At 41.8% G+C, this 26,086-nt stretch overlaps 1 protein-coding gene across 3 annotated transcripts in view; it reads right to left on the reverse strand.

Moving 5' to 3' along the window:
• Positions 1 to 26,086, reverse strand: part of soat1 (sterol O-acyltransferase 1) — a 62,603-nt gene that overhangs the window by 15,557 nt on the left and 20,960 nt on the right. For all 3 annotated transcript variants that reach the window (XM_048539924.2, XM_048539926.2, XM_048539925.2), the window contains exons 3-10: positions 20,282 to 20,340; positions 18,568 to 18,713; positions 17,651 to 17,710; positions 17,267 to 17,374; positions 13,728 to 14,010; positions 9,611 to 9,686; positions 4,834 to 4,915; positions 2,977 to 3,022 (exon numbers count right to left, since the gene is read on the reverse strand). In XM_048539924.2, coding sequence (XP_048395881.1) covers positions 2,977 to 3,022; positions 4,834 to 4,915; positions 9,611 to 9,686; positions 13,728 to 14,010; positions 17,267 to 17,374; positions 17,651 to 17,710; positions 18,568 to 18,713; positions 20,282 to 20,340 — 860 coding nt within the window. The remainder of the gene's footprint in view (positions 1 to 2,976; positions 3,023 to 4,833; positions 4,916 to 9,610; positions 9,687 to 13,727; positions 14,011 to 17,266; positions 17,375 to 17,650; positions 17,711 to 18,567; positions 18,714 to 20,281; positions 20,341 to 26,086) is intronic.

The raw sequence follows: 26,086 nt of genomic DNA on the forward strand, positions 1-26,086 counted from the left end.
TTAACATCCTCCAGGGCCACAAAAACATTTATATAGGAGTTCAAGTCTGATACTGAGGCTTCTCACCAGATGCATTATTGCTAATACCTAAAGCTAGCCCAGATATTTTAGTTAATGAAAACATAAGGTTTCTCAGTGACACGAAGGAGAATGTGCGGGGGTAATGAATGCTCCACTCGTCTTGAGTCCCAAAAAAGGAGCAACAAAAACAAGAAGTCTGCCTGCAGAATGATAATATTAAGTTCACGATATCATGATTTGCTAAGTAAAACACATTCCTGGCCTAGGGGATAACAAGGTGCAGAGCTGGATGAACACAGCAGCAGAGAAGCAGGATGGCTGATATTTTGGGTCTAGACTCTTCTTCAGAAATTGGGGAGCGGAGAGGTGGGGGTAAAGACAGTTAGGGAGGTGGGGATGAGCTGAGCTGGTTTTGGGATGCAGTGGGTGGGGGTTTTGAAGCTTGTGAAGTCCACATTGATACCATTGGGCTGCAAGGTTCCTAAGCAGAATAGGAGGTGCTGTTCCTGCAACCTTTGGGTGGCATCATTGTGGCACTGCAGGAGGCCCAGGATGGACAAGTCACCTCAGGAATGGGAGGGGGGAGTTGAAATGGTTAGCAACTGGGAGGTGCAGTTGTTTAGTGCAAACCAACATGTAAGTGTACTGCAAAGCGGTCCCCAAGCTCCGCTTGATTTCCCTTAAGTAGAGGAGGTCACAACGGAAACAGCGGATGCAGTATACCATATGAGCAGATGTGCAGGCAAACTTTCGCTTGATGTGGAAAGTCTTCTTGGGGCCTGGGATGGGTGTGAGGTGGGATGGGGTGAGGTGTAGGGGCAGATGCAGTGGAAGTGAAGGAATTCGGAAAAGGGGATGGCATTTTTGCAGGAAAAATGCATCCCATTTCAAGCCCACTGACTCCCACAGCTACCTAGAACACACTACCTCCCACCCACCTTCCTGCAAAAATGCCTCCCCCACATCTGCTCCCAGGATGAGGCATTCCACTTCCGTACATCTCAGATGTCTTCGTTTTTCAAGGACCGCAACTCCCCCTCCACAGTGGTCGAGAACACCCTTGACTGTCTCCCGCAACTCATCCATCACACCTCCTCCCCGTATGAACAACCAAAACAGAATCCCCTAATCCTCACATATCACCCTCTGGATCCAAAACATCATCCTGTGACACTTCCGCCATCTGCAATCTGACCCCACCACCAAAGACAAATTTTCCCTCCCTGCCCTAATCTGCTTTCCAGAGGGACCAATCTCTCCGTGACTCTCTTGACTGCTCCACACTCCTCCCCACCCACCCCCACCTGCCATTTTCCCCTGCAACCACAGGAAGTGCTACACCTTCCCCCGCACCCCCATCCCAGGCCCCAAGATGACTTTCCACATCAAGAAGTTCACCTGCACATCTGCCAATATGGTAGACTGCATCCACTATTCCCGTTGTGGCCTACTCTACATTGGGGAAACCAAGCGGAGGCTTGGGGACCGCTTTGCGGAACACCTACTCTTGGTTTGCACACTGAACAACTGCACATCCTAGATGTGACCCATTTCAACTTCCCCTCCTATACCTCAGGCGACATGCCCATCCTTGGCCTCCTGCAGTGCCACAACGATGTCACCCGAAGGTTGCAGGAACAGCAACTCATATTCCGCTTGGGAACCCTGCAGCCCAATGGTATCAATGTGGACTTCACAAGCTTCAAAATCTCCCCTCCCCCTACCGCATCCCAAAACTAGCCCAGTTCATCCCCGCAGCCCTAACTTGTTCTTCCTCCCACCTCAAGCTGCACCAGCCCCACGTCCTACTTACTAACCTCATCTTATCCCCTTGACCTGTCTGACCTATCACCTCCCTAACTAGCCACCTCCACTGGCTCCATCCCTGCCTCTTTGACCTATCTGTCTCCTCTCCACCTCTCTCTTCTCCTTTATCCATCTTCTATCCACGTCTCCCTTCTCCCCATTTGTTTCAGAACCCCATGCCCCTCCCCCATTTCTAAAGAAGGATCCAGAGCTGAAACGTCAGCCTTCCTGCTCCTCTGATGCTGCTTAGCCTGGTGTGTTCATCCAGCTCTACATCTTGTTATCTCAGATTCTCCAGCATCCGCAGTTCCTATCTATGAAACACATTCCTGGCCTTACTCTTTGTTACTGTTTGCTACATGAGCTTTCATAACCAAAGGCACTGAAACACCTCTCTGCCCAGTGTGACCCATCCTCTCAGTACGTACAATCTGCTTGACAAATGAATCCACATGAGAGTGCCTTGTTACGAAACACAACACACCAATCTATTCTAACAAACAATTTATCATTGAAACCCACAAAAATTCCAAATCAAATTATATTACTTGCACAATATTTTCACCTGCATTCACATTTCTGGGTTATTAACTCTAGTAGAAGGATTTTAGATGCATGGAAAGATGAAACAAATTGGGCTATTCCCCTTACAGCAGAGCAGATTAACGGGTGACCTTATTCAGGTGCTCAAAATTAATGAACAATTTTGACAGGGTAAAGGATATTCTCTTTGAGTTTGTATGTCAGTAACTAGGGGTTACAATTTCATGATTGTCAGCAAGAACTTCTTTATTCAATTGTTAGGATCTGGATGGCATTGCCTGGGAGTGTGGTGGATATGGATTCCATGGCAGGTTTCAAAAAAGAGAGCTGGATATATGTTTGAAGAAGTTTAGAGGGGTATTGAGATAGGGGTAGAAATTAGGGCCATCTGGGTTGCTCTTTCAGGGGTTGTTGCAGGCATGTGTCAAATAGTCTCCTTGTGTACTGTAAAAATCTATGATTCTGAGGGTAAATTGGAGATGTCCAAATATCTGCCAAATTCTAACTGCCACCAGACTTCTATTGCAGTAGATCAACGAAGTCCCGTTCTATTACAGAAATATCACCCAGCTGGTCAGAAATTACTTGGTTTTAGAAAAACTTTACCTGAGCAAATTTTGTAGCAACATAGCTCCACCTAATTGTAGGATTCCTGTATTAAAACAAAATCCAACAAATATCATAATAAATAGCTTGTTTATTTCAATAGCAAATTTTTGTTCAAATTCAGAGAAACCGAGCTCTATTGAAAACAAATTCATAGTTCCAGCAGTTATTCCGACTCAAGTCATGATTTAAAACAGACCCAAAAACACTTTTTGCAATGGCTCATCAATATTTAAGCCAGCCCCAGCTTCCTCTCTGCAGGACACAGACTAGGAACAGTGCCTACACCTGTATTCCATTGCATCAAAACAAACAACAGGTGAGGACAGGATCAGGCTTCACCAAGCAAAGTGACATGGTTTGCGTGTAAAACTACAATGAAGCTAGACTATTGTAGAGTAAATCTTTGAGGTCTACAAATCTTTAAGTACAGATTTTACACCACAAGCCTATTGTGACGACGCTGTCACTTGGCCAGGTTATTTTGGCCTATTTTTGTTTTAAGAAGAGAGATGTTGCAAGACAGAGATAATGACCAGTCTCTAAGAAAGTAAACAATTTGAGGGGCCTTGGGGTTCTTTACACAATTTGGAACAGAAGCGGTAGCCTGGGTGTGGCCAGCTCTCAGACCAGGCTTTCTAGATTTTCTTTAAAATTGAAACCTATAAATGTAAATCAGAAGTCTTTGGGGTGTCAAGAGAGTTGGAAGCTTCAGTGAATGGCTCCTAGCTGCTTGGCACTGAATTTTCAATTTTTTTTTCCCCATTCTTGGATTGGGAAACTGCATGTGAGAATCTGTGTCTGAATTTGTCTTTTTGCCAATGTGCATGTTTATGGCAGCAGCTAATTAGTAAAAGGCACTCTATTATTCAGTTAAGTTTTCCAATAGTTAACTTATCCTAAACTCCTCTTTCTTTTGTTTGTATTTTAAATACACTGTTTAAGTAAAGTGTTTTGCTTAACGTTGAGTATTCTGATCAGTTGCATGGCATCTGGAACACAGTACTTCGCATCTACGTTTAAAGTAAGAAAAAAAGTTATGGTCTAGGCTACCTTCTTAAAATATATTGACAGGGTCTGGTCACTAGTTTGGAATCAAGCTTGTGCAGGGAATCCAGAACAAGAGAACATCTTAAAATTACAACAGTGCATTTCAGAAACAAAATCAGGAACTTAGTTCTTCAAACAGGCTGAAGACACATGCAATTTCACATATCGAATTTAATATTTATAAGAGTGTTAAAGAAATATGTAGCAAGTGTAAGGATGTGGAGTGGAGACACAATCGGGTCACGTCCCAATAGAGTGCCACAACAGGGTTTTTAGGTAAATGGTTTACTCCTATTCTAACCAAAACAGAACTTCAAATGGTTTAGCAGATTACAAATTATACTACGCAGGCAATATTAATGTTCCATTGTCCTATCAGACCACAGGGCTACTGTCTCATTTGAGGGGTACATCTGGGTGACAAGTTAAACCTGAGGGTCACCACACAACAGGTAAGGTAAGGGTTTGAGAAGGGTAGTTCTTCAGGATAACCACTGCTGGTGTAATTAAATCCATGCTGTTGACAGAACTCTGCATTGTAAACATACCATCCTGGTCCCCAGGGGGTTAGCTAGTGCAGCTGGATGGGCAGCCGATTTGTAATGCCGAGTGATGTCAATAGCGTGGGTTCAGTTCCTGCACCACCTAAGGTTAGCCTTAAAAGGACTCTTAACGTCTCTCCTCACCTAGTGAGCACAGCTCTCTGCCGTGGTAATACTACAGTGACTTCACCTTTACATTAATAGTTCAAAAAAGATCTAACCATTACTCATTAAATCTTTCTGATAATGATCAGACTGCGTTTACCTGGGATAGTTGTCCCGATATATTAGCGTAGGAGCAAAAAGAAAGTACAGATAGTGGGAAAACTGTGGTATCTGAATGTCACCTAAGAGGAAAGATAAAATCAAAAGCTTAGGATTTCAATGAAACATTCAAAAGCAAGCAAGCAGCCTGAATGCAATGTTTCTGCAACATAAAATAAATAAAACAAGTTTCACGTAAAATATTGCAAATAATTACTATATGAATAGGTACATGACACGAGGGCATTTGTTTCCTTCACAGTTCTTGATTTTCCTTGTTCTTGGCCAATTTGTCTCACCCAGAGATCACAGATCATGCCAGCAGGTTAAAAGAGCCATTTTCTTACTTGTAAGAATAACTAAACACACAAAGTAGCAAAGAAATAGCTTGTTTCACTTCTGCTAAGATAAGATTTGACACCTTGACTAAGAATTAGATCTCAGCCTGAAGAATTTTTCTGCATCAGCATAATCAGGGCTGATAAAGATCAATAGGTTGGGACCTTCAGCCTGAGCAAAAAATTAGCCATAGAGTTTGCTCCTACAATATCTGTATGGCAAGTTCTTAACTTCAGCCACATTAGCACATATGATTTCCCAACTGAAGTGTACAAAGAAATTCCAGCTACAACATACAAATAGAAACATTGAAAGAAGGAACAGGAACGGCCCATTCACCACTTTGAGAGAGTTCCATCATTCAATATGATCATGGTTAACCATCCAACTCAGTATCCTGCTCCTGTTTTCTCCCCTACCCTTTGATCTTTTTAGCCCTGAGAATCATAGGATCCCTACAATGCAGATAGAGGTCATTTGGCCCATTTAGTACACACCAATCCTCTGAGAAGCAAACATCCTACCCCCATAGCTCCACATTTACCATGGTTAATTCATCCAGCCTGCACACTACAGTGCAATTCAGCATGGCTAATACACCTAAACCTTCACAACTTTGGATTGTGGGAGGAAACCAGAGTACCCAGCGGAAACCCACAGAAACACAAAGGACATGTAAACTCCACACAGGTAGTCACCCAAGGCTGGAATCGAACCAGAGTCCCTGGTGCTGTGCGCTAACCACTGAGCCACCCCACACTGAAGAACGTCTTTGAACAATTGTAGAGAGGATGCAATATATTATGCACCACTGCTGGCAATGCAACCCCAATCAAGTGTCTCCCAAAAGTCAGACAGACATTCTAAATCAAATAGTACAGTACCAGAAAGTGTCATTTAGTCCATCAAGTCGGTGTGCTGGTTCTTTTGAAGGAAAATCAAGTTAGTTTGGTTGATTCTTTCATCCACTTACCAAATTCCCTTTGAAATCTGTATTGACCACCCCAGTGGGAATTACATAGCAAACCTTAACCATTTATTGTGTTTAAAAAAAAGTATTATCACATTACAGAAAAGAGGAATATGTCAACTGATCCATTGAGCCTGCTCGACCAAAGTGATCATGACTGATCCTTCACTTTGTGGTCTTCATATACCCCTCGACACTTTTAGACTCCAGGTATTTTATTTCCTCTCAAATATATTCAGTCATCCAGTTGCCCAAACCTCTCATGCTGGAGATTCCATAAATTCATACACTGTGGATGAAGGCATGTGTCCTAATTCCAGTCTAAAATGCTTACTACATACACAGAGTGGGAACCATCACAGATTTGTAATCATATTGTTGACCATACCCCCACTGAGAAAACATTATCCATGCATCCAATCAATCCAGAATAGCTTTTGTTTGAAGGGCATCCCCTCGGATTCTTTTAGAAGTGCAATAAAAAGCAGCCCAGTCAACCCAAACCCTGGCCCCATACAATAAACCTACCATCCCAGCAATCAGTCTGAAAAATCTTTGCTGCACTTGCCTAACAACAAGTACATCTTTTCTTGTGTAAAGGAGGCCAGGACTGCAGATAATAATCCGCATCTAGCTTCATTAAGCCCAGTGCAGTTGCAGTAAGACACCCTTGCCCTTGTAATCAAACGTTCATGCAATAAAGACCGACATACCATTTATCTTCATTAGCACTCTATTGTTGGAGTGGTAGTTACTTAACCTCTAGGTCCATTGCCTATCCCTCCTAAAAGATAGAACATGCTTTGGTACTAAATTGCTAACCTTGGTCATCCCACAACCATGCCTCTAATTGGTATCACACCATAACTGTTTGCAATTAGTTGTACTGTTTGTCTAACTTATTCAATGCAATGTACGCAAGGAAATATTTTACCATTAGACTGGTTTTTGACATTTTCTCTTTGCTTGGACTACGACCCTAATTGCTGCTTATCTCTGTTTCATTAGGCTTCCATTTTTCCTCTCTTGCATTTACATGCTTCACTAATTTGTGTCTTTGCACTCAAGTTCAAGCTCTTCCCGACCTTGTGAACAGATCCCCGAAAGGATATGGCTCTTGGCCCTGCTGGGGCACACAATCTGTTGATCTTGCCCAGAATCAGTCCAAAGCCTCAAGAATATAAAATTACTCCGTCCTAATGCCATCCTGCCAACTATTCATCAAGTCTGTTCTCTTATTAATGATGTCACTAGCATATGACAATGGCTGTAAACCTGAGATCACTTCCATCTCTGCTTACAGGACCTGATCCCACTCTTGCCAAAGTCACTGATATCAATACAGACCATGAGTTCTGGCTGTTCTTCCTTCCCCTTTGGAATATTCTGCAGGAGTTCAGTGACAGCCTTGGTCTTGGCACCAAGAAAGCAACACATCATCCTACTGTTACACATGTGGCTGCAGGAACATCCATTTTCCCCTTTGAAACCTGCCTCCCTTACCTTGTGCAGCTCAGCAACTCCTAGTGCAATTGACTGTATTCCCTTGTGAAACAATCTTCCTCAGCAGTATTCAAAACAGAACAAGTGTTCAAAAGGGACATGGGCCCAGGGAATGCCTTCACAAACTTGCCAGATTGCTTTTACTCCATCCACTCCTTACCCGGACTACAATCATCTCACTGTATCGCCATCCAGAAAGATTACGTCCTTGCAAACACTCTAGTCATTCCACCCACCACTCCAGCTCCAAAACATGGACGTTACTAGCTGTAGCTGGAGACACTTCCTACTCATTACCCCAGGTTATTTGGTCGATCACCCTAATCTGTTCTGTCCCATTAATGACGCTTCAATCATTACAAAATGTCCTCTTATCAAATCTCCTCTTAGCTTTCCATCCTCCAAAAGGGAACAATCCAAACTGTTATTGTTTAACAATCTGACAGCTCCCATATCTGGAATTTCTAGTACATCTCAGTCTTAAAACGTTCAGCCAAAGTCTTAAAAATTATGACACACAATGTCTCTCCTCATTCTTCATTTCAAAATCCATCATCTCTCATTTCTCTGCACTGAATTTAATCAAGAATAGGCTTCAGCTTTATAGGTGTTTTCAATATTCATTGGAAATTATTTGCCTCTGTATTAAAAGTTCTGCTTTCTCGTGCAAACAGCCATGAAACATGGTATTGTATGTTGATGTGGCCTTGTAATAGTTGGAGTGTACATTTCGGAACATTACAAAATAGCTCACTGTCATTGACGCAAAGATAAATAAGAGCAAATCTGTGTTCTGTCAGCCCTTTCAAAAGCAGATACAAGGTTCTTTGCCCTGAGTTCTGCTGCACTATGGCACATATCTCTCTTGTCCTTGTATTGGAGCCCTCGAGTTTATTTATGTATCAAGGGAATAGCAAAATACAACTTTAAAAAACTGTCCTCACTTCAAAAGTGTTTTGTCAGTGCTCTGACCTTGTTTGCAAATAATGTGCTCTCCTGGAATGCTGGGGGGATAAGACCAGAATGGGAAATTCTTTTTGATTATCTAGAGTGTTCAGTCCCTTGAAGCTGTTTAATTTTTGTTCAAGTTTTATTTTAATGCTGTACAGCAGACATCAAAATGTATCAGTCTTCTCACTGTCAAGAGGCCAAGGCCCTGGTGATGGAAATCCTCTGGTGCCTTCATTGCTACTGATACACTGTTCAGGTTTTTTTGCAGTACGTGCGTTGTGACAACAACTGCTCCGCACAGTCTTTAGTTGACTTGCAGAGAGCTTTGCCATCAAACAGTCACTGCCATAGTTTATAGAATACTGAACTAGCAAAGCTGATCTAGTGTTCGATCTCTTTTGTCAAGTGATCCTTGAAGGGAGTATGCAAAGTGCTCAATGTACACCAGGGTCTATCCTTCAGAATATATGGGAAGCGGACTATTTGTGTGACCAAGTAGGAGTTAAATATCTGTTTTAACAACATTCAAGGACTTGTGGAATTGAGAATTATGACTTATGAAAAGTTCAATTTCTCAGGAAAGAGGAGCCAACACCGGGAATATAAAGCCCTGATAAGAGCTCAGGAAAGTCAAGGGATAAAGAATGATTGGTGGCCAAGTATGCCCCAAAGCGAGGGAGACAGGAACAAAGAAGCAACAGAAATAATTAACCAAGAAAAACAAAACCAGAAGGATTTGTTTTAAGGCTGCTATTAGAACAATCCAACAACGAGATCTGACATTCAATCAGCTGTACAAACATAAGTATTGGATAACCAGGCAAGTCATTAACCATAACAAATCTTGATTAGTTATTTTCATTGAGGTTTTCAGGAGGTACAACCTTAGAAAATGCATAATTACAGTACAAGTCACTTTCCAAATTGTCTGAAAGGACTGAATCTTCTAGTTTGATGTTTGAGCACACTCCCACCTCACTCCTTTAAAAGAAAAAGGTCAAATTATAACACTCACTGTTCCTTTCTTTATTTGATATCACTCTGCTGAAGTTTTCCCGTATGAAGGAATGTGCTTTCATCATCAGGCGAACCTGAGGAGATCAAACAGACCATTGCTATGAATCTCAAGCCAAGCCACTTTGGGATTATTCTATAACATTTGATTTACACACATTTCACACTTAAGTTACAAATGGTAGGTGCTCGCAACGTCATTGCCAGCTAGACTTTTTGGCTAAAATAGAAATGGATGTTTATCTATTCAAATACTACGGGCATACAACATGGGAAACTGACCAGTACTATTATTCAGTGGGAAAATCCCCTCAAAAGTAAAATCAGAAATCTAGCAAATATAGACTGCATGACAAAGTACAAGTCTTTAAAAACACAAATAATGCACAGTCCTACATCGGCTAGGCCAGAATTTATCACATATCCTCAATAGCCCCGAAGAAAATGGTAGTGAGCTGCCTTCTTGAATTATCAAACCAAGTCTCCCTTTCAAGTCAGTTCACTGACACTGCACAAGGAAACACACATATGCATAAAAATACATATGCCTCAAATACCAAGATAACAAAGCGTGAAGCTGGATGAACACAGCAGGCCAAGCAGCATCTCAGGAGCACAAAAGCTGACGTTTTGGGCCTAGGCCCTTCAGAGACGGGGATGGGGAGAGGGAACTGGAATAAATAGGGAGAGAGGGGGAGGCGGAGCGAAGATGGATAGAGGAGAAGATAGGTAGACAGGAGAGTATAGGTGAGGAGGTAGGGAGGGGATAGGTCAGTCCAGGGAAGACGGGCAGGTCAAGCAGGCAGGATAAGGTGGTAGGTAGGAAATGGAGGTGCAGCTTGAGGTGGGAGCAAGGGATGGGTGAGAAGAAGAACAGGTTAGGGAAGCGGAGACAGGCTGGGCTGGTTTTGGGATGCAGTGGGGGGAGGGGTCGAGCTGGGCTGGTTTTGGGGATGCGGGGTGGGATTCCACGAATCCAAAATCCACAAACCTGCCTGCCCTGGTCGACCCATTGTCTCAGCCTGCTCCTGCCCTACCAAAATCATCTCCATCTATCTAGACTCCATTTTCTCCCCTTTGGTCCAGGAACTCCCTAACTACATCCGAGACACCACCCATGCCCTCCACCTCCTCCAGGACTTGCCATTCCCTGGACGCCAACGCCTCATTTTCACCATGGACGTCCAGTCCCTGTACACCTATATTCCTCCTGCAGATGGCCTCAAAGGCCCTCCACTTCTTCCTGTCCCACAGGCCCGACCAATCCCCCTCCACCGACATCCTCATCCGCCTAGCCGAACACATCCTCACCCTCAACAACTTCTCTTCGGATTCCTCCCACTTCCTACAGAAAAAAGGGGGTGGCCATGGGTACCCACACGGGCCCAAGCTATGCCTGCCTCTTTGTAGGTTACGTGGAACAGTCCCTCTTCCGCACCTACACAGACCCCAAACCCCATCTCTTCCTCCATTACATTGATGACTGTATTGGCACCACCTCTTGCTCCCCAGAGGTGCTCGAACAGTTCATGTACTTCACCAACACCTTCCACCCCAACCTCAAGTTCACCTGGGCCATCTCCAACACATCCCTCACCTTCCTGGAACTCTCAGTCTCCATCTCAGGCAACCAGCTAGAAAATGATGTCCACTTCAAGCCCACCGACTCCCACAGCTACCTAGAATACACCTCCTCCCACCCACCCTCCTGCAAAAATTCCATCCCCTATTCCCAATTTCTCCGCCTCCGCCGCATCTGCTCCCACGATGAGGCATTTCACTCCCGCACATCCCATATGTCCACGTTCTTCCAGGACCGCAACTTTTCCCCCACAGTGGTCAAGAACGCCCTTGACCGCATCTCCCGCAACACATCCCTCACACCCCGCCCCCGCCACAACTGCCCCCAGAGGATCCCCCTCGTTCTCACATACCACCCCACCAACTTCCGGATACAACGCATCATCCTCCAACACTTCCGCCATCGACAATCCGACCCCACCACCCAAGCCATTTTTCCATCCCCACCCTTGTCTGCCTTCTGGAGAGACCACTCTCTCCGCGACTCCCTTGTCCGCTCAACACTCCCCTCCAACCCCACCACATGCGGCACCTTCCCCTGCAACCGCAGGAGGTGCTACACTTGCCCTCACACATCCTCCCTCACCCCTATCCCAGGCCCCAAGATGACCTTCCTTCCACATCACGCAGATGTTCACCTGCGCATCTGCCAATGTGGTATACTGTATCCGCTGTGGCTTCCTCCACATTGGGGAAACCAAGCGGAGGCTTGGGGACCAATTTGCGGAACACCTCCGCTCGGTTCGCAACAAAGAACTGCACCTCCCAGTCGCGAACCATTTTAACTCCCCCTCCCATTCCTCACACGACATGTCCATCATGGGCCTCCTGCAGTGCCACAATGATGCCACCCGAAGGTTGCAAGAACAGCAACTCATATTCCGCTTGGGAACCCTGCAGCCCAATGGTATCAATGTGGACTTCATAAGCTTCACAATCTCCCCTCACCCCACTGCATCCCAAAACCAGCCCAGCCTGTCTCCGCTTCCCTAACCTGTTCTTCTTCTCACCCATCCCTTCCTCCCACCTCAAGCTGCACTTCCATTTCCTACCTACCACCTCATCCTGCCTCCTTGACCTGTCCATCTTCCCTGGACTGACCTATCCCCTCCCTACATGCTCCTCTCTACTTATCTTCTTTTCTCTCCATCTTCGGTCCGCCTCCCCCTCTCTCCCCATTTATTCCAGTTCCCTCTCCCCATCCCCCTCTCTGATGAAGGGTCTAGGCCCAAAACGTCAGCATTTGTGCTCCTGAGATGCTGCTTGGCCTGCTGTGTTCATCCAGCTCCACACTTTGTTATCTTGGATTCTCCAGCATCTGCAGTTCCCATTATCACTGCCTCAAATACCATGTCAGTTTAAATTGCTTACTGTATTCACAGTACATTACCTACTTGCTCAGAGAATTCTCTACGTGGTACCAGGCTTTGTCCACAATTACGCAGTTTTAATGTGTGCTGTATGTTCAGGGGAAGGAGGTTGAAGAACATTGATGTGTCTCCACTCCCATAGGAATAGGTGCTTGGATATTTTGGAGGTCAGGGAAGGGCACTGTTGGTTTTGAGCAGCACAATTTGGAAGCATGAATTTCTCAAAATGTAATTATCACAGCCAAACATGATCAAATGAGGAGAACGGAAGAGGTAGCACGTGTGTGGAATGAACATCCTGAGGAAGCGACGGACACGGGGACAATTACAAGGTTTAGAAGACGCTTGGATTTGACCACAAATAGGAAAGATTTGCAGAGACAGAGACAGAGACAGAGACAGAGACAGAGACAGAGACAGAGACAGAGACAGAGACAGAGACAGAGACAGAGACAGAGACAGAGACAGAGACAGAGACAGAGACAGAGACAGAGACAGAGACAGGGAACTGCAGATGCTGGAGAATGCAAGACAACAAAATGTGAGGCTGGATGAACACAGCAGGCCAAGCAGCATCTCAGGAGCACAAAAACTGACGTTTCGGGCCTGGACCCTTCATCAGAGCTCTCTGATGAAGGGTCAAGGCCCGAAACGTCAGCTTTTGTGCTCCTGAGATGCTGCTTGGCCTGCTGTGTTTATCCAGCCTCACATTTTGTTGTCTAAGATTTGGAGAGATATGGGCCAGGAGCAGGCAGGTGGGACTGGTTGAGTTTGGGATTATGGTCAGCACAGACTGGTTGGACCAAAGGGTCTGTTTCCACACTACATAATTCCACAACTTTATAGCAGTGAATAACAATATCCAGCATTAAGAAATAAGTCAGGAAATACTTGGGTTAGAAACTTACAAGATGTCGCCAACCTTAAACATGAATTCTGTTTAACTCTCCACAGATCTTACCAAACTTGCTGTGTACTTCCAGCACTACTTTTTTGTATAATGGAATTGTTTTTCTCCTAAAGTTTCTTCAGTAGTCTTCCTATGGATCATTAGGTAGTAAGCCCAATTTACAAATCCTCACAAACAAGACTAATAAGCATAAGTGTCAAAAACAAGCTCAAAAATCTGAATTACAAATATACAAAATACTATTAGAGAATACACACCTGTTCTAATATAACAATAAAACGGGAGGCTGGAGGTAGATCAAAATGAATAACTGTGTAGACTGGGGCAGCCCAAAGGCCCACTATCTGGAACAACAAAAACAATGCACCAAAGAACACTGTACGTAAAACTTTATGTTTTGATGCATAGTATCCGAATGCCCATTGCAGAAACAAGCCATATGGAATGAGTAGTGTTGACAAGAACATGCAGAGCCAGGTGGAAATGACAATGGGAAATCTCCCAAAGGCATAAACCAAAAGATCGAAGTCAAGGACCAGCCTGCAAAAAGGAAGAATGCAATCATCAAGTTAAAGACAACCAAGATATTAGATACACATATACGTATTTTGCTTTTGTAATTTAGTAACAGTATTACAGTGTCATTACATGAAAATATGATATAACAGTTCAAGTAATAGTTCACCATCAACTTCTCAAATGCAACAAGGAATGGACAAAAAAAAAAGCTGACCTTTGTAGCAGTTCACATTTTTAACAAAAAGTAATAAAAATGCTATAAAAATTAACACCCAAGTCAAATTGTGTACCATTGCATATTCTGTATGATGCTCTCCTTCACACTTCAGAGTCTGCCCAGTACTGCACATATCTATGTGAAGACTGCAGTCACCAACACATTACCTTGGCACTGTGCAACTCAAAAATAATACCATTGACATACAACCCTGAACTGAAGGAGACAATACAAGTTCAGATACACATCATTACAGAGCAGTGTCGCTGTCAATTTTATGCATGACACAAGAGATAGAATTCCTCCCACCCAGACCAAAACATCAGTTCAAGGGAAACATGCTATTTCTTCAAAAGAAAACAGATCCAACAGAACAACTATACATCTTCCACCAGTTAGTGGCTCCACTGATCTGATTAATTAGTCATACAAATCAAGGTGGGTCAAATTTTCTAGTTGGTCCAATGGCTACAGCTTGCCTCATTGTTCATTTTAAAAGTGGATTGAGACAAAAATATGCAAGGAGATTAATATACCAAAGAAAAACAGTTGCTTGTATATCGTACCACAGTTGAGAGAGAAATGGTTGGATAAAGCTGAGGGCCCCATCAACCACCTGGTGGGGAATTCACAGCTGAGGGGAAAAAAAGGAGCAAATTTCTGAGTACCCTCCCATGGAAGTGGCACTGGCAGACAGATGCAATGGAGACAGAAAGACAGGGAGAACAGAATGGAGTCTTTATCAGAAGTAGGGTAAAAGGATGACCGCCAAGTCAGGGGATATCAGTAGCCAGTCTATCCCCAAAAATGGAAGCAAAGATGTTGAGGAAGGAGGAATCAGAAATAGACCAGGTTAAAATGGGGAGGAGTAGAAACTGGAAGCAAAATTTATACGTTTTTCCAATTCCAGACGAAAGGAGGAAGTATCACCGGTGATGTCATTGATGTACTGGAGAAAGAATTGTGGGGAGGGACTCCAAATAGAATTGGAACAGGAAATATTCCACAAATCCTACAAAGAGAGAGGCATAACTGGGGTCTGTTCTACACCCATGGCCACACCTTTGATCTAAGTCCACACTCCCCATCACCAGCATGCAGATCCAAGAGGATTGCAAGTTTGCATTTCCACCACCTGCAGCAGGATGCCACCACAAGACGCATAGCTCCCTCCCCACCCTCGTTAGCATTCAGCTGGGACATGCCCTCAGACATCCTGGTCCTCTTCTCCTCCACTCCCAACATCTCAGATCTTAATTAAGATGAATGGGAGGCGCTACATTTTGGTAAGGCGAATCAGGACAGGACGTGTACACTTAAATGGTAAGGTCCTGAAGACAGCTGCCAAACAGACCTTGGGGTGCATGGTTCATAGTTCCTTGAAAGTGGAGGTAGACAGGGGACTGAAGGCAGCATTGGCTATGCTTCCCTTTATTGGTCAGCGCATTGAGTATAGGAGTTAGGCGGTCATGTTGCGGCTGTACAGGATACTGGTTAGACCACTTCTGGAACACTGCTTTCAATTCTGGTCTCCAATGTTGCGAAATTTGAAAGAGTTCAGAAAAAAAGATTTACAATGATGTTGCAAGGATTAGAGAGTTTGAGCTGTTGGGAGAGACTGAATAAGCTGGGGCTATTTTCCCTGGAAAAAAAAAATCGGGGGCTGAGGGGTGACCTTAAAGAAGTTTTAAAATCACGAGGGGCGTGGATCGGGTGAATAGCCAAGGACTTTTCTCCCGCTCAGGGCAAGGGAGTCCAAAACTAGAGGGCACAGTTTTAAAGGAGAGAGGGGAAGATTTAGAAGCAGCCTAAGGGGCAGCAACTTCACACAAAGGGTGGTGTGTGTACGGACTGAGCTACCAGAGGTGGTGGTAGAGGCTGTACAAACACAATGTTTAAAAGGCATTGGATGCATTTATGAATAGGAAAGGATCAGAGGTCTAAGGGGCAAATGGAACTAGATTAATTCAAGATATCTGGTAGGTGCAGATGAATTGGACTGAGGGGTACGTTTCCATGGTGTTCATCTGTGACTCCATTACAATTGCAGATGTAACATTTGGCCGTTTCCTTCCTCCCTCCTCAGTATCCAATGCCCCAGACACCTTCTGGATGAAGCAGTGATTTACCAGCATTTCACTCACTCAATCCAGTCTGTGGCATTCACTGCTCACAATTTGGTCACTACATTGCGAAGACAAACCAGGCTGGGTGACAGCTTTGCAGAACATCTACGTTCTGTCTGCAAAAACGACAGTTTCTGGTTGACTGCCACTTCAACACAGTGTTCCCTGGCCAACATTTCTGGCTTGGGCCTGCTGCAGTGCACCAGCGATGCCTGGTGCAAGTTAAAAGAATATCTTATTTCACATTCGGAGACCCTGCAGCTTATAGATCTCAAAAATGAATTAAGTAATTTCACAGCCCGAACATTGTCTTCCAAGTCCTTATCCCAAACTCCATATCTGTGGCTTTCATTGCAGCCAATCCATTTTCACCTCCTAATTGTCCCTATTACCAGCTTTTCTTTCTCCTCAGCTCAGCATTGTCCATCTCTTAATCTGCCTAACTGCTGTTCTCTCTTTGGGTTCCATCTTCATCTATCATTTACTTCTTGACCGTACCCAATACCCCACCCTCACCATACATATCACCTTTTCCTAATTACATGTGGTTCGAAAGGAGGGTTCCAGGACACAAAACATTGACGCTATCTTCTCACTACAGATGCTGCCAGACCCCTCCAGCAGTATATTTTTGCCCGAGAACTTGAAAGTACATTGTCCAACAGACTTGTACATCTAGTGATCAAACAGCAACTAAAAGTTATGCTATGCATTCATCAAGGCTTCTAATTCAGTAATGCAGAAAATATATTATTCTAAACCTGTATTCCATATTATCAAGTTTAAATTTGCTCAGCTGTCAGTATTTTTATTTGTTGAGACCTTATTTAGCCATGTATGTAAGATCATTTGCAAACACACATATGGTTCAAGCTCTTCAGTTATAGCCAATGTTTATTCTTTTTGCCCTCTCATTATCTTCCTGAATTCTTACCTTCCTTCATCAATGAAGTCCATCACCAGGGTACTGACTATAAATAAGATGAGTAGAGCGATGAACATGTGATAGATAGTCCGGATGTGATTCACTTGAAACAGCTCACTGAATGGGGAACAGAGAAGCACTTTTAATGTGTGGTATGTTGCAACATAGATGCACTGAGAATTCAAAAAAAAGGATCAAATGACTTAGGTTAAGGGAAATGAAATTCAACTGCTTAAGCACAAGTTTAGAAATGCAAACTCAAGGCAATTGAGAGGACAAGTATTTGATTTGCCATTCATTCCCATTTTTAGCATTTTCAATATTTGGCAGCTGTTTCCAGTTGCAAAAGTTTGCAGAGTTCAGAGGACGGTCACACACAAGAAGCGTACTCACTCAAGCAGAGATCGCCGAGATACGAAGTGCTTTCCCTTCTCTGGGGGTGCCCTTGCCTGTCTTTAACCAGATATATTTAAATTAGAACATAACAACACAAAGCCTTGAATTAAGATTAATTTCAACTGAATTATGTCAAAAGTCAGGGTTAACCATGACCATTCATCAGAATTTAAAATCCCATTCGAAAATTAAGAAGTGAGTCACCATTCAGAAAATATGTGCAGAACTTAAATCACCCTCTTTACACACTTCACTGTATGCACCACAGAAACATCTCAGTGGATTCTGAAGCAAACATTTGTTCTTTGTTACCGTTTCACAAAGTAGCACCCATGAGACACAAAAAAGATGGCACCCCACACTGCTCTCCCACAAAATTTCTGGAACCAGTACTAGAAACGTAACACACTGGCACAAACAGTACTAGTTCCAGGTACGGGACACTTCAACTATGCTGGTTACGTAGTTTGGAAAACCTCAAGTTCTTCTCCATAGAGAAGAGGAGACTTGACTGCAACGTTAAACAAAAGGTCAAATCTATTGAGCATAGAGGGAAAGCTAAACCTTCTGTCAGGAGGACTAACAACCAGAGGTCATTGGATCAATGAAACTGGCAAAAGAACCAAAAAAAGAGTGCAAAAGCCAAATCACAGAATGATTATAATGTGAAGGGCACTGCCCAGAGGGGTGTTGGAAGCTCATTCAATTATGGTTTGCAAAAGGAATAAGCCCATAATGGGAAATAATTTGCTGTGCTACAGAGAAAAATGGAAGGGAATATGACTAGCTGAATTTCTTATCCAGAAAATTGGCAAAGAGTTAGGTAAGAGGGCAGCCTCCTCTGAAGCTGACTTCAGCTTGCTTGACCTTTTATGTACATTGGCTCTAGTGTTCATGTTTCCTTCATTCCTTACCTGTGAGCTAAAGCTGTCAGTTCTTTATTCACTGATGCGCATAAGAAAGGAGAAACAGAGTCTAGGCTGGTCGATTCATCGATCAGGTTATCCACAAAGTGGTTAAATTGAAAATCAAACTGCTTCAACAAGTCAGTCTTCATTTGCTTTACAAAAAAAATGAAAGTGGAATTAAAGTCGAAAGTACAACTTTGATTCATAAGATTCTTCACAATTTTAAAAAACCCAAAAGGAACTACTGAGGTGCTATGTATCTCACATGGCTCTCAACACAATCTTAAAAGAAAAACAGAAATTGCCAATGAAACTCATCACGTCTGGCAACAGAGATAACATGGTGTGAAGCTGGATGAACACAGCAGGCCAAGCGGCAGAGGAGCAGGAACGTTTGATGTTTTGGGTCAAGACCCTTCTTCAGAAATGGGGGAGGGCAAGGGGATTCTGAAATAAATAGGGACACAGGGGGAGGCGGATAGAACATTCAACAGACTACACCACACACCGAAGAACAGGAAACAAACTCTCAATTTTGATTTAATTCACCTCCATACAAACAGCAAACTTGAATTCAACCCAATCACCACTTATGATTTTAAGGTGGTCATTCAGCCCATGGTGCCTGCCTGCTGTTATCTACTGCCTAACTCCAGCTGTTTTCCCCCCGTATCCCTGCATACCATCTCTATCCAAATTATCGTTAAATAACCTCTTAAATGCCTCAACTAAGCATAAATCCACCATACTTCCAGGTAGCGTATTCCATAACTAACTACTTGCCGAATAAAAGAGATTTAAGGCACGTCACCCTTGCTTTGCTAGTGCAAATTTAAATCTATGCCCTCCCGTTTTGTTCCATTTACAAGAGCGTGAACAGCTTCTCCTGAACTACTGTCCGCCATACTCAAGGCTTTGAGCATCATCTTCAAATCTCCTCTCAACCTCCTCCTCTCCAAAGAGAGCAGTCCCAATATCTCCAAACTATCCTCATAGTGGAAGGTTTTCATTCCTAGAATCATGCTTGTAAATTGCTTCAGCATTCTTCAAAATACATTTTTATGTTGCCCATGTGGTGCCCATAACTGTCCGAAACAAACTAGCTGACATCTAACAAATGTTATGCAAGTTTAACAGTACCTCTCTTTTCTAACTTTGTGCTCCTTTCAATGAAGCCAAAAGCACTATATGCTTCATGAATTGTTCTCTCCACCTGTCCTTCCATCTTCAGTGATATGTACATACATACACCCAGATCCCTCTGCACCTGTAACCTTTACCTCATACAGTATGTCCCAATGCTCTTCCTACCAAAGTGCACACTTCTCTGCACTGGATCTCATCCACCAACTAGCTGCCCACTCCAACCTGTTCATGTCTTTTGGAATTCCATGCTATTCTCCTCACAGCAAACTTGGAAGAACTGTAAACTAACTTCAAAATTGGCTTCTATCCACCAAGATCCAGGTCATTAACATATATCAGGAGAAGCAAGAGACCCCAATACCAATTCCTGGTGGATTGCATTGTAAATCTTCTACTAGCATGAAAAACATTCATTGGCCATTACTGTTACCTATTACTCAATTTTGTCTCCACTAAACGAGTTTAGCATAGTCATGCAAATGCACAGAATTGGCCTAGTTGAAAAAAAAAACGGGGAAAACGACTGAAATAAATCACGTTGGAAATCATTTCTATCAAATATTACAAAGCTTACCTCAGCCTTTTGCTTGAGCTGCAATTTTCTATTTATTACATGTTCCGCATCTATTTTTCCTGAAAAGAAAGAGAAATCTCAAACAGACTGAAATCAGTTTCACCGGCAAAGATCATATTGTTTACGGTACTGCACACAAGAGCCTATCAAGCTTGTTCCAACAATGTGACCACAGTCCCTGTCAAATTAAAAATTTTCTGAAGTTAGTAATACACTATCTTGCAATCTTTTAAAACAAGTGACATGTCATACTGTGCAAATTTGGGCTCCATCATTATATCAAACTGTAATTCTTTGACACAGGAACGTACAAATGCTTTTACTTACAAACACATCACAACTTACTTACAATCAATCACATGCAGGGGTCTAATAAAGATCCGGCATGCAAATTGTCCCTGTACTTACGAATGGTTCCTTTATATTGTATTCCAACTTGGGTACAAATTTACTCGCAAATGCACTCAAAACAGAGCCTGATTGCAATACAGGCTGGGGGTGTGTGCACTCTGTTACTTCGAGTCAGTGAGGACAGGAGATTACAGAGTTTTAGTTGTTTTTCTAAGTAAACGTTTAAGAGAAAAAAAAAATTATTCTTCGAGAAGTTGCTAAGTACACGAAGCTGTCTCAAATTGCACTAAAAGGTTGAAATAAGTCATTTGTCATAACTGCCCCCGTGAGACTACACAATCCCTTCTAACTTATTGCTTTCTCTCTTCATGACGAGACAATAGGATGACTGGCAAAGGCAACCATTCAAAAACAAAAAATTAGAATTAGTCTAAATTTGTAAAACTAAGTTTCAAAAGAAATAAACAAACAGTCTGATGTTCTTTATTAACACAAACAGGATGTTGGGTTCAACATTGGTCCTAATAACTAGGCAATAATTGAAATAATTTGAAGTTAAATGTGATAATTGAAATCTGGAGTATTCATCTTGGAATTTCAGCATGCTTTAATTCAGTTGTCCCATACCTAGATTATCTCCAGTTATTTCTTGAGCATTGTTTTGGTAAGTACAAATGAAATTCAGAATCTCAATGGGAAGTCCGAGGCATTCTATGGAATCACAGAGTTTGACATCAGTTCAATGCCTACAAATGTTATTAAAATGAAAATCAATGCTTTGTTAGAAAATAGAAGGGTTTGTATACAGATCCAGAAGCCTGGATGTAGTCTTGCTCTATGAAGGCTTGTCTTTTCAACTGTTTTTCTTTCAAGGAAAACACTCAAGAGATGGACGCATGGTATTCAAAGACTGCAGGAAATGTAGGAGTAAACACTAAGTATAAGCAAAAAGACTAGGGCAGGTGTAATTGTAAATTCTGTTCTTATTTATGAGAGTGCACAAAATGTGTGAATTAAATTTGATGTAAAACTCTACTTTCAATTAATTCCTGAGGTGCAAAGAAAAATTATGAATTTTGTATGCAAGGATTTAAAAAGGTCATGAGACAACAGATACATATATTGCACACAAGGAGATTATTACCACATCGACTCTTTGCAAAATTTTATGTTTGAAGGAATGGATTTAAAAGTTTAAAATATTAGTGACAAACCTAATTTAAGTGTAAAAAATTTTGTTATTAGTCAGTGAGATTGTTATACAGTCTGCAAATTGCATTTCCTGCAGTCCGAGTATGAAAAGTAACATCATTTCAATTTAATGCCAACAAGTTGACAAAAATAAAACTTAGACCAAAACAGCTTGAATGCATTACATCAGGTCAAATTAATCTAAACGCTATGTGTGTGTGTGTGTGTGTGTGTGTGTGTGTGTGTGTGTGTGTGTGTGTGTGTGTGTGTGTGTGTGTGTGTGTGTGTGTGTGTGTGTGTGTGTGTGTGTGTGTGTGTGGGGGGGGGGGGGGGTCAGAAATATAGAAAGGAATATTTAGAGAGAAGGAATTTATAGCCAAGTTACTTATACATTCCTAATTCCAAGTTACAGATTAATTAATGAAGTCTGCATTGAAAACCGACATGGGAGTTCCCTAATGCAACTCAGATAAATGCTGCTCTATAGTTCAAACAAAATATTGAAAAATGAGAAGTTTATAATCTGAGGAATCAGCTTGGAGGACAAGAATGTGGGAACTACTAAATGGGACAATGTTTTAAATGCTGTAATTTTCCATTCCTTCAAACATAAAATTTTGTTTCCATTAAAGGAAAAAGTCCCAACTTGTTAATTTTCCATGAACAGCATCTGACATGGGCTTTATGGGTTTAAGTACCAATTATATAGTTATTTAGAACTCCTCTACAATACCTCAAAATTAAATAAACTTCTAATTAAAACAGATTCTCTGAAATCCTACACCAAGGAAATGTGGAGTAAGAAGGGCGCACAATACTTCCTTCAAAGTGCAATTGCTGCACACCACTGACATCATGGTTCCATGTTTTGGGTTTATTATGCCACAAACCCCAAAATCCAAAATTTAAATTTCAGTCCAGTAAGGAATCAACTACTTTCCGTTGGAGTGCATGTATAACAAGTTCAATTTAACGTGTGTGGAGTTGGGAGAATGAAGGGTAAAGAGGGATAATGCTAGATGAGGTCAATCTGCACATGAACTAAGAACACCCAATCTTAAATTCGAAAGATGTCTCAAGTACACTGGTGATACTGAAAAGGATATGACTATAACATCCACTTGTTTGAACAGTCCAGTAACAAGTACTGGTATCTATCCAAAGTGAGAGAGAAAATTTATTTTTGCCTCAAGCTTACTTTTTCTTGTTTGCTAAAGAAAAACAAATCTAAAACTAAAAGGTCAATCAAGTAGCAGGAATATATTTTGTAACTTAAACATCCACAAGCTGTTTTAACATTTCCAAACTCAATTACGTATAATTCCCAGACAGAATGCATTGAGGATTGTACTTCACACGAGTCAGCCATTCTAAATCTTGCCTGCAATCCATGAACTCAAAATCATGTGAGATTCTCTGATATGTAGCACAAAAAAAAATTATTGCCATTTTTTGAGCCAAGTATGGCCATTTATTTTCATGGAGGAGGAAGTTGAAAATAATGGGGAATTTAAAGAAGAATAATCAATGCAGTCCAAATGCTGTCACACAGAGGCTACGTCCAGGTTCCGTCAGCCGACAACATCGTGATGTCATGGTTCAGAGTTAACAATGCCTCTGGAGGACTGAAAAGCTTCACAGTACGGAAATAATTCACCTTCACTGTAAGCCAATTCAAACCAGTCATTGCTGTGGGAACAGGATGAGGAAGGGTTAAAAATAGTTTCATTTCACGATTCTTAACGACAATCTGCCGTAAATATGTATTTTGTGAACCTGCTCCGAAGAAAGAAGGAAAAAAAGTTTCCAACTGTTGTTTTGAATAAATATCAATGCCTGTCTTCAACTCTTCTGCTGACAATATATAAAATAGAAGTGTTTTTATTGTATGTCCTAAGATACACACAAGGCCATCAGATGCACGATCTCCCACGAGTTGAGGAAACCACAAACAATTCATGATTAACTTCTATTTTCCTATTGCATTTGTAACAGATTTGGGGCCGTTGGTTGAGATCCACATGCAAGTTAGCTGATCTCTTTACACCAACTCTTAAGCTTTTTGTCCTTAATGGTGAAATCAGGACACAAATTAGAAAGCAAAATGAGAAGCCCAAAATTGTCAAACTAAACACTGATCTTACCCTGTTGGCACTGTTTTGTCTTTTCAACTGACATCTACCCAGGTAGTTTAAGTAATAATAACAAAAAACAGTTAAAAGGATTACACAGCAAGCTGTTTTACTCGCGCTACTTTATTGAATTGCCACACCTAATTGAAACTCTGCAGTTGGTTTTTAAATAAAAACTATACACACCTCACAGCTGATAGTAATGAATAAGTCCAGAGGAACTGAAAGAGGGACAATCATCTTATTGTTACGTATGTGTGTGGTTTGTTTAAAAAAAAATTCAGTTTCCCATTTTCATAGCACCTATATTCCACTTTTAGTGTTCAAAGTAACTACCCTTTTGTGTCATACATATGGCCTCCTCATCAACATTGACAACACAAAAAAATCTCTACATTAAACAAGCATGCTATTCGGAACGGAGTTGAGTTCAGAACACCTAATACATTTTAATGCCCAAGTTGTAACATAAAGGAAGAGGAGGAGGAAAAGAAAATGAAGACTACATACTGAAAATTCAAAGGGTCAGCTTTTGATACAAATGAAATGCTGTACTCAAAGCAGCTCTGACTGATAAGTCACCTACTGTAGACATGTGGCTGAATGGGAATCCAGATATGTTTAATTACATTTGAGGAATAAAAAAATTACGAGGTCACCAAGCATCATGATATTTGCATTTTAAATGCTGTAGCCTGTCTGTAGTTAACATTTGACATAAGCAGAATTTGCTTATTAATAAACAAATTTATGTCCTTTACTGTGATAATGGCAACTGCAGATGCTGGAGAATCCAAGATAATAAAATGTGAGGCTGGATGAACACAGCAGGCCCAGCAGCATCTCTTGTGCTCCTGAGATGCTGCTGGGCCTGCTGTGTTCATCCAGCCTCACATTTTATTATCTTATGTCCTTTACTACCTTGTTTACTTCCTAAACAGTTGTGAGCACAATAAAGAAAAGTAACAGTTTTTTTAAAAACACTGTAGAAACACCAAAAACAGCACAGAGGTTTGTTGTGATTGTCCAATCAACCAACTGGAAGTCCTCCAGGCCAGCAGAAGGAAAACTCAAATCCCTGCAGCTCCTTGTGAGATGTCATGGCAAATGCCAAGCAGAATCCAACTGTGCGCTGGACGGATTTGATGCATCTTGTGTGAGCAAACATTGTCAATCATTGTGATAAAAATCAAACTACTACTCCAACTGCAGGACAGAGTTTTCAAAGTTGCATAACAGCATGCTGTGCCGCAGAAGTTCATGACAAATTTCATGATGGAGTTAATATACTCAAAACTGCATTTTGCTGCATTCTGTGCTACGTTCTTCCTACCAAAATCACTGCATTCAGTCAAAACAACTTAACCACAGTCACTGCAGTGTCTGATTAGCAACTTCTACTTAAATACTGTGCCAAGGAGGTAATGTTTTGCTTTCACAATGAGAAAAATCAGTCTGTCTTCCTACGGTAGTGATTTTACAGCAGCAAATGTCTTTGGAAATCTTTAGGAAACCGTGACAAAACCTGGTTTACTCAAACATTTAATGGTATTGGGAACGTAAAAACTGAATTTCTTTCAAAATGTAGATCTTAATGTCAAGTTGTCATGATGATCGACAAGGTCAATGTACTGTGTCCTGGAAATCTGAAAGGACTGAAAAAAATGCTAACCAAACTTAAAACCTGTTTGGTGCTTGGTTTTCATTTCAGGCATCCTACTCTTTGATTTGGCCGACAATGACATTTGGAGAAACCAGAAGTGAAAATACAAATAATTGTTTCAGAGTTGATTTGTTAAAGCTAGCATATTGCCATCAGGGTATATTTCTTAGAAATCTAAGGAGATTCAATACTTGGACCATTTTCATGGATAAATGGCTTATCTCAAGACAAAGAACTGTTAAGAAGCTGCTGGATGTTGCAAAGAAAAGATAGCAGATGCTGTTACTTTGATAGTTAGAGATCAGACCGGTACCTATCTTTCAAAATTAAGCAAATAACTATCTTTAGGAGAAAGCTTAAGCAGATAGCCAATTGGATACAAAATTGGCTTGAAGGTAAGATGGTGGTGGAGAGTCGTTTTTCAGATTGGAGGCCTTGGATCAGTAGTGTGCCATAAATGATCATTGC

This window comes from Stegostoma tigrinum, chromosome 8 (genome assembly GCF_030684315.1).
Source record: "Stegostoma tigrinum isolate sSteTig4 chromosome 8, sSteTig4.hap1, whole genome shotgun sequence".
Taxonomy (NCBI): domain Eukaryota; kingdom Metazoa; phylum Chordata; class Chondrichthyes; order Orectolobiformes; family Stegostomatidae; genus Stegostoma; species Stegostoma tigrinum.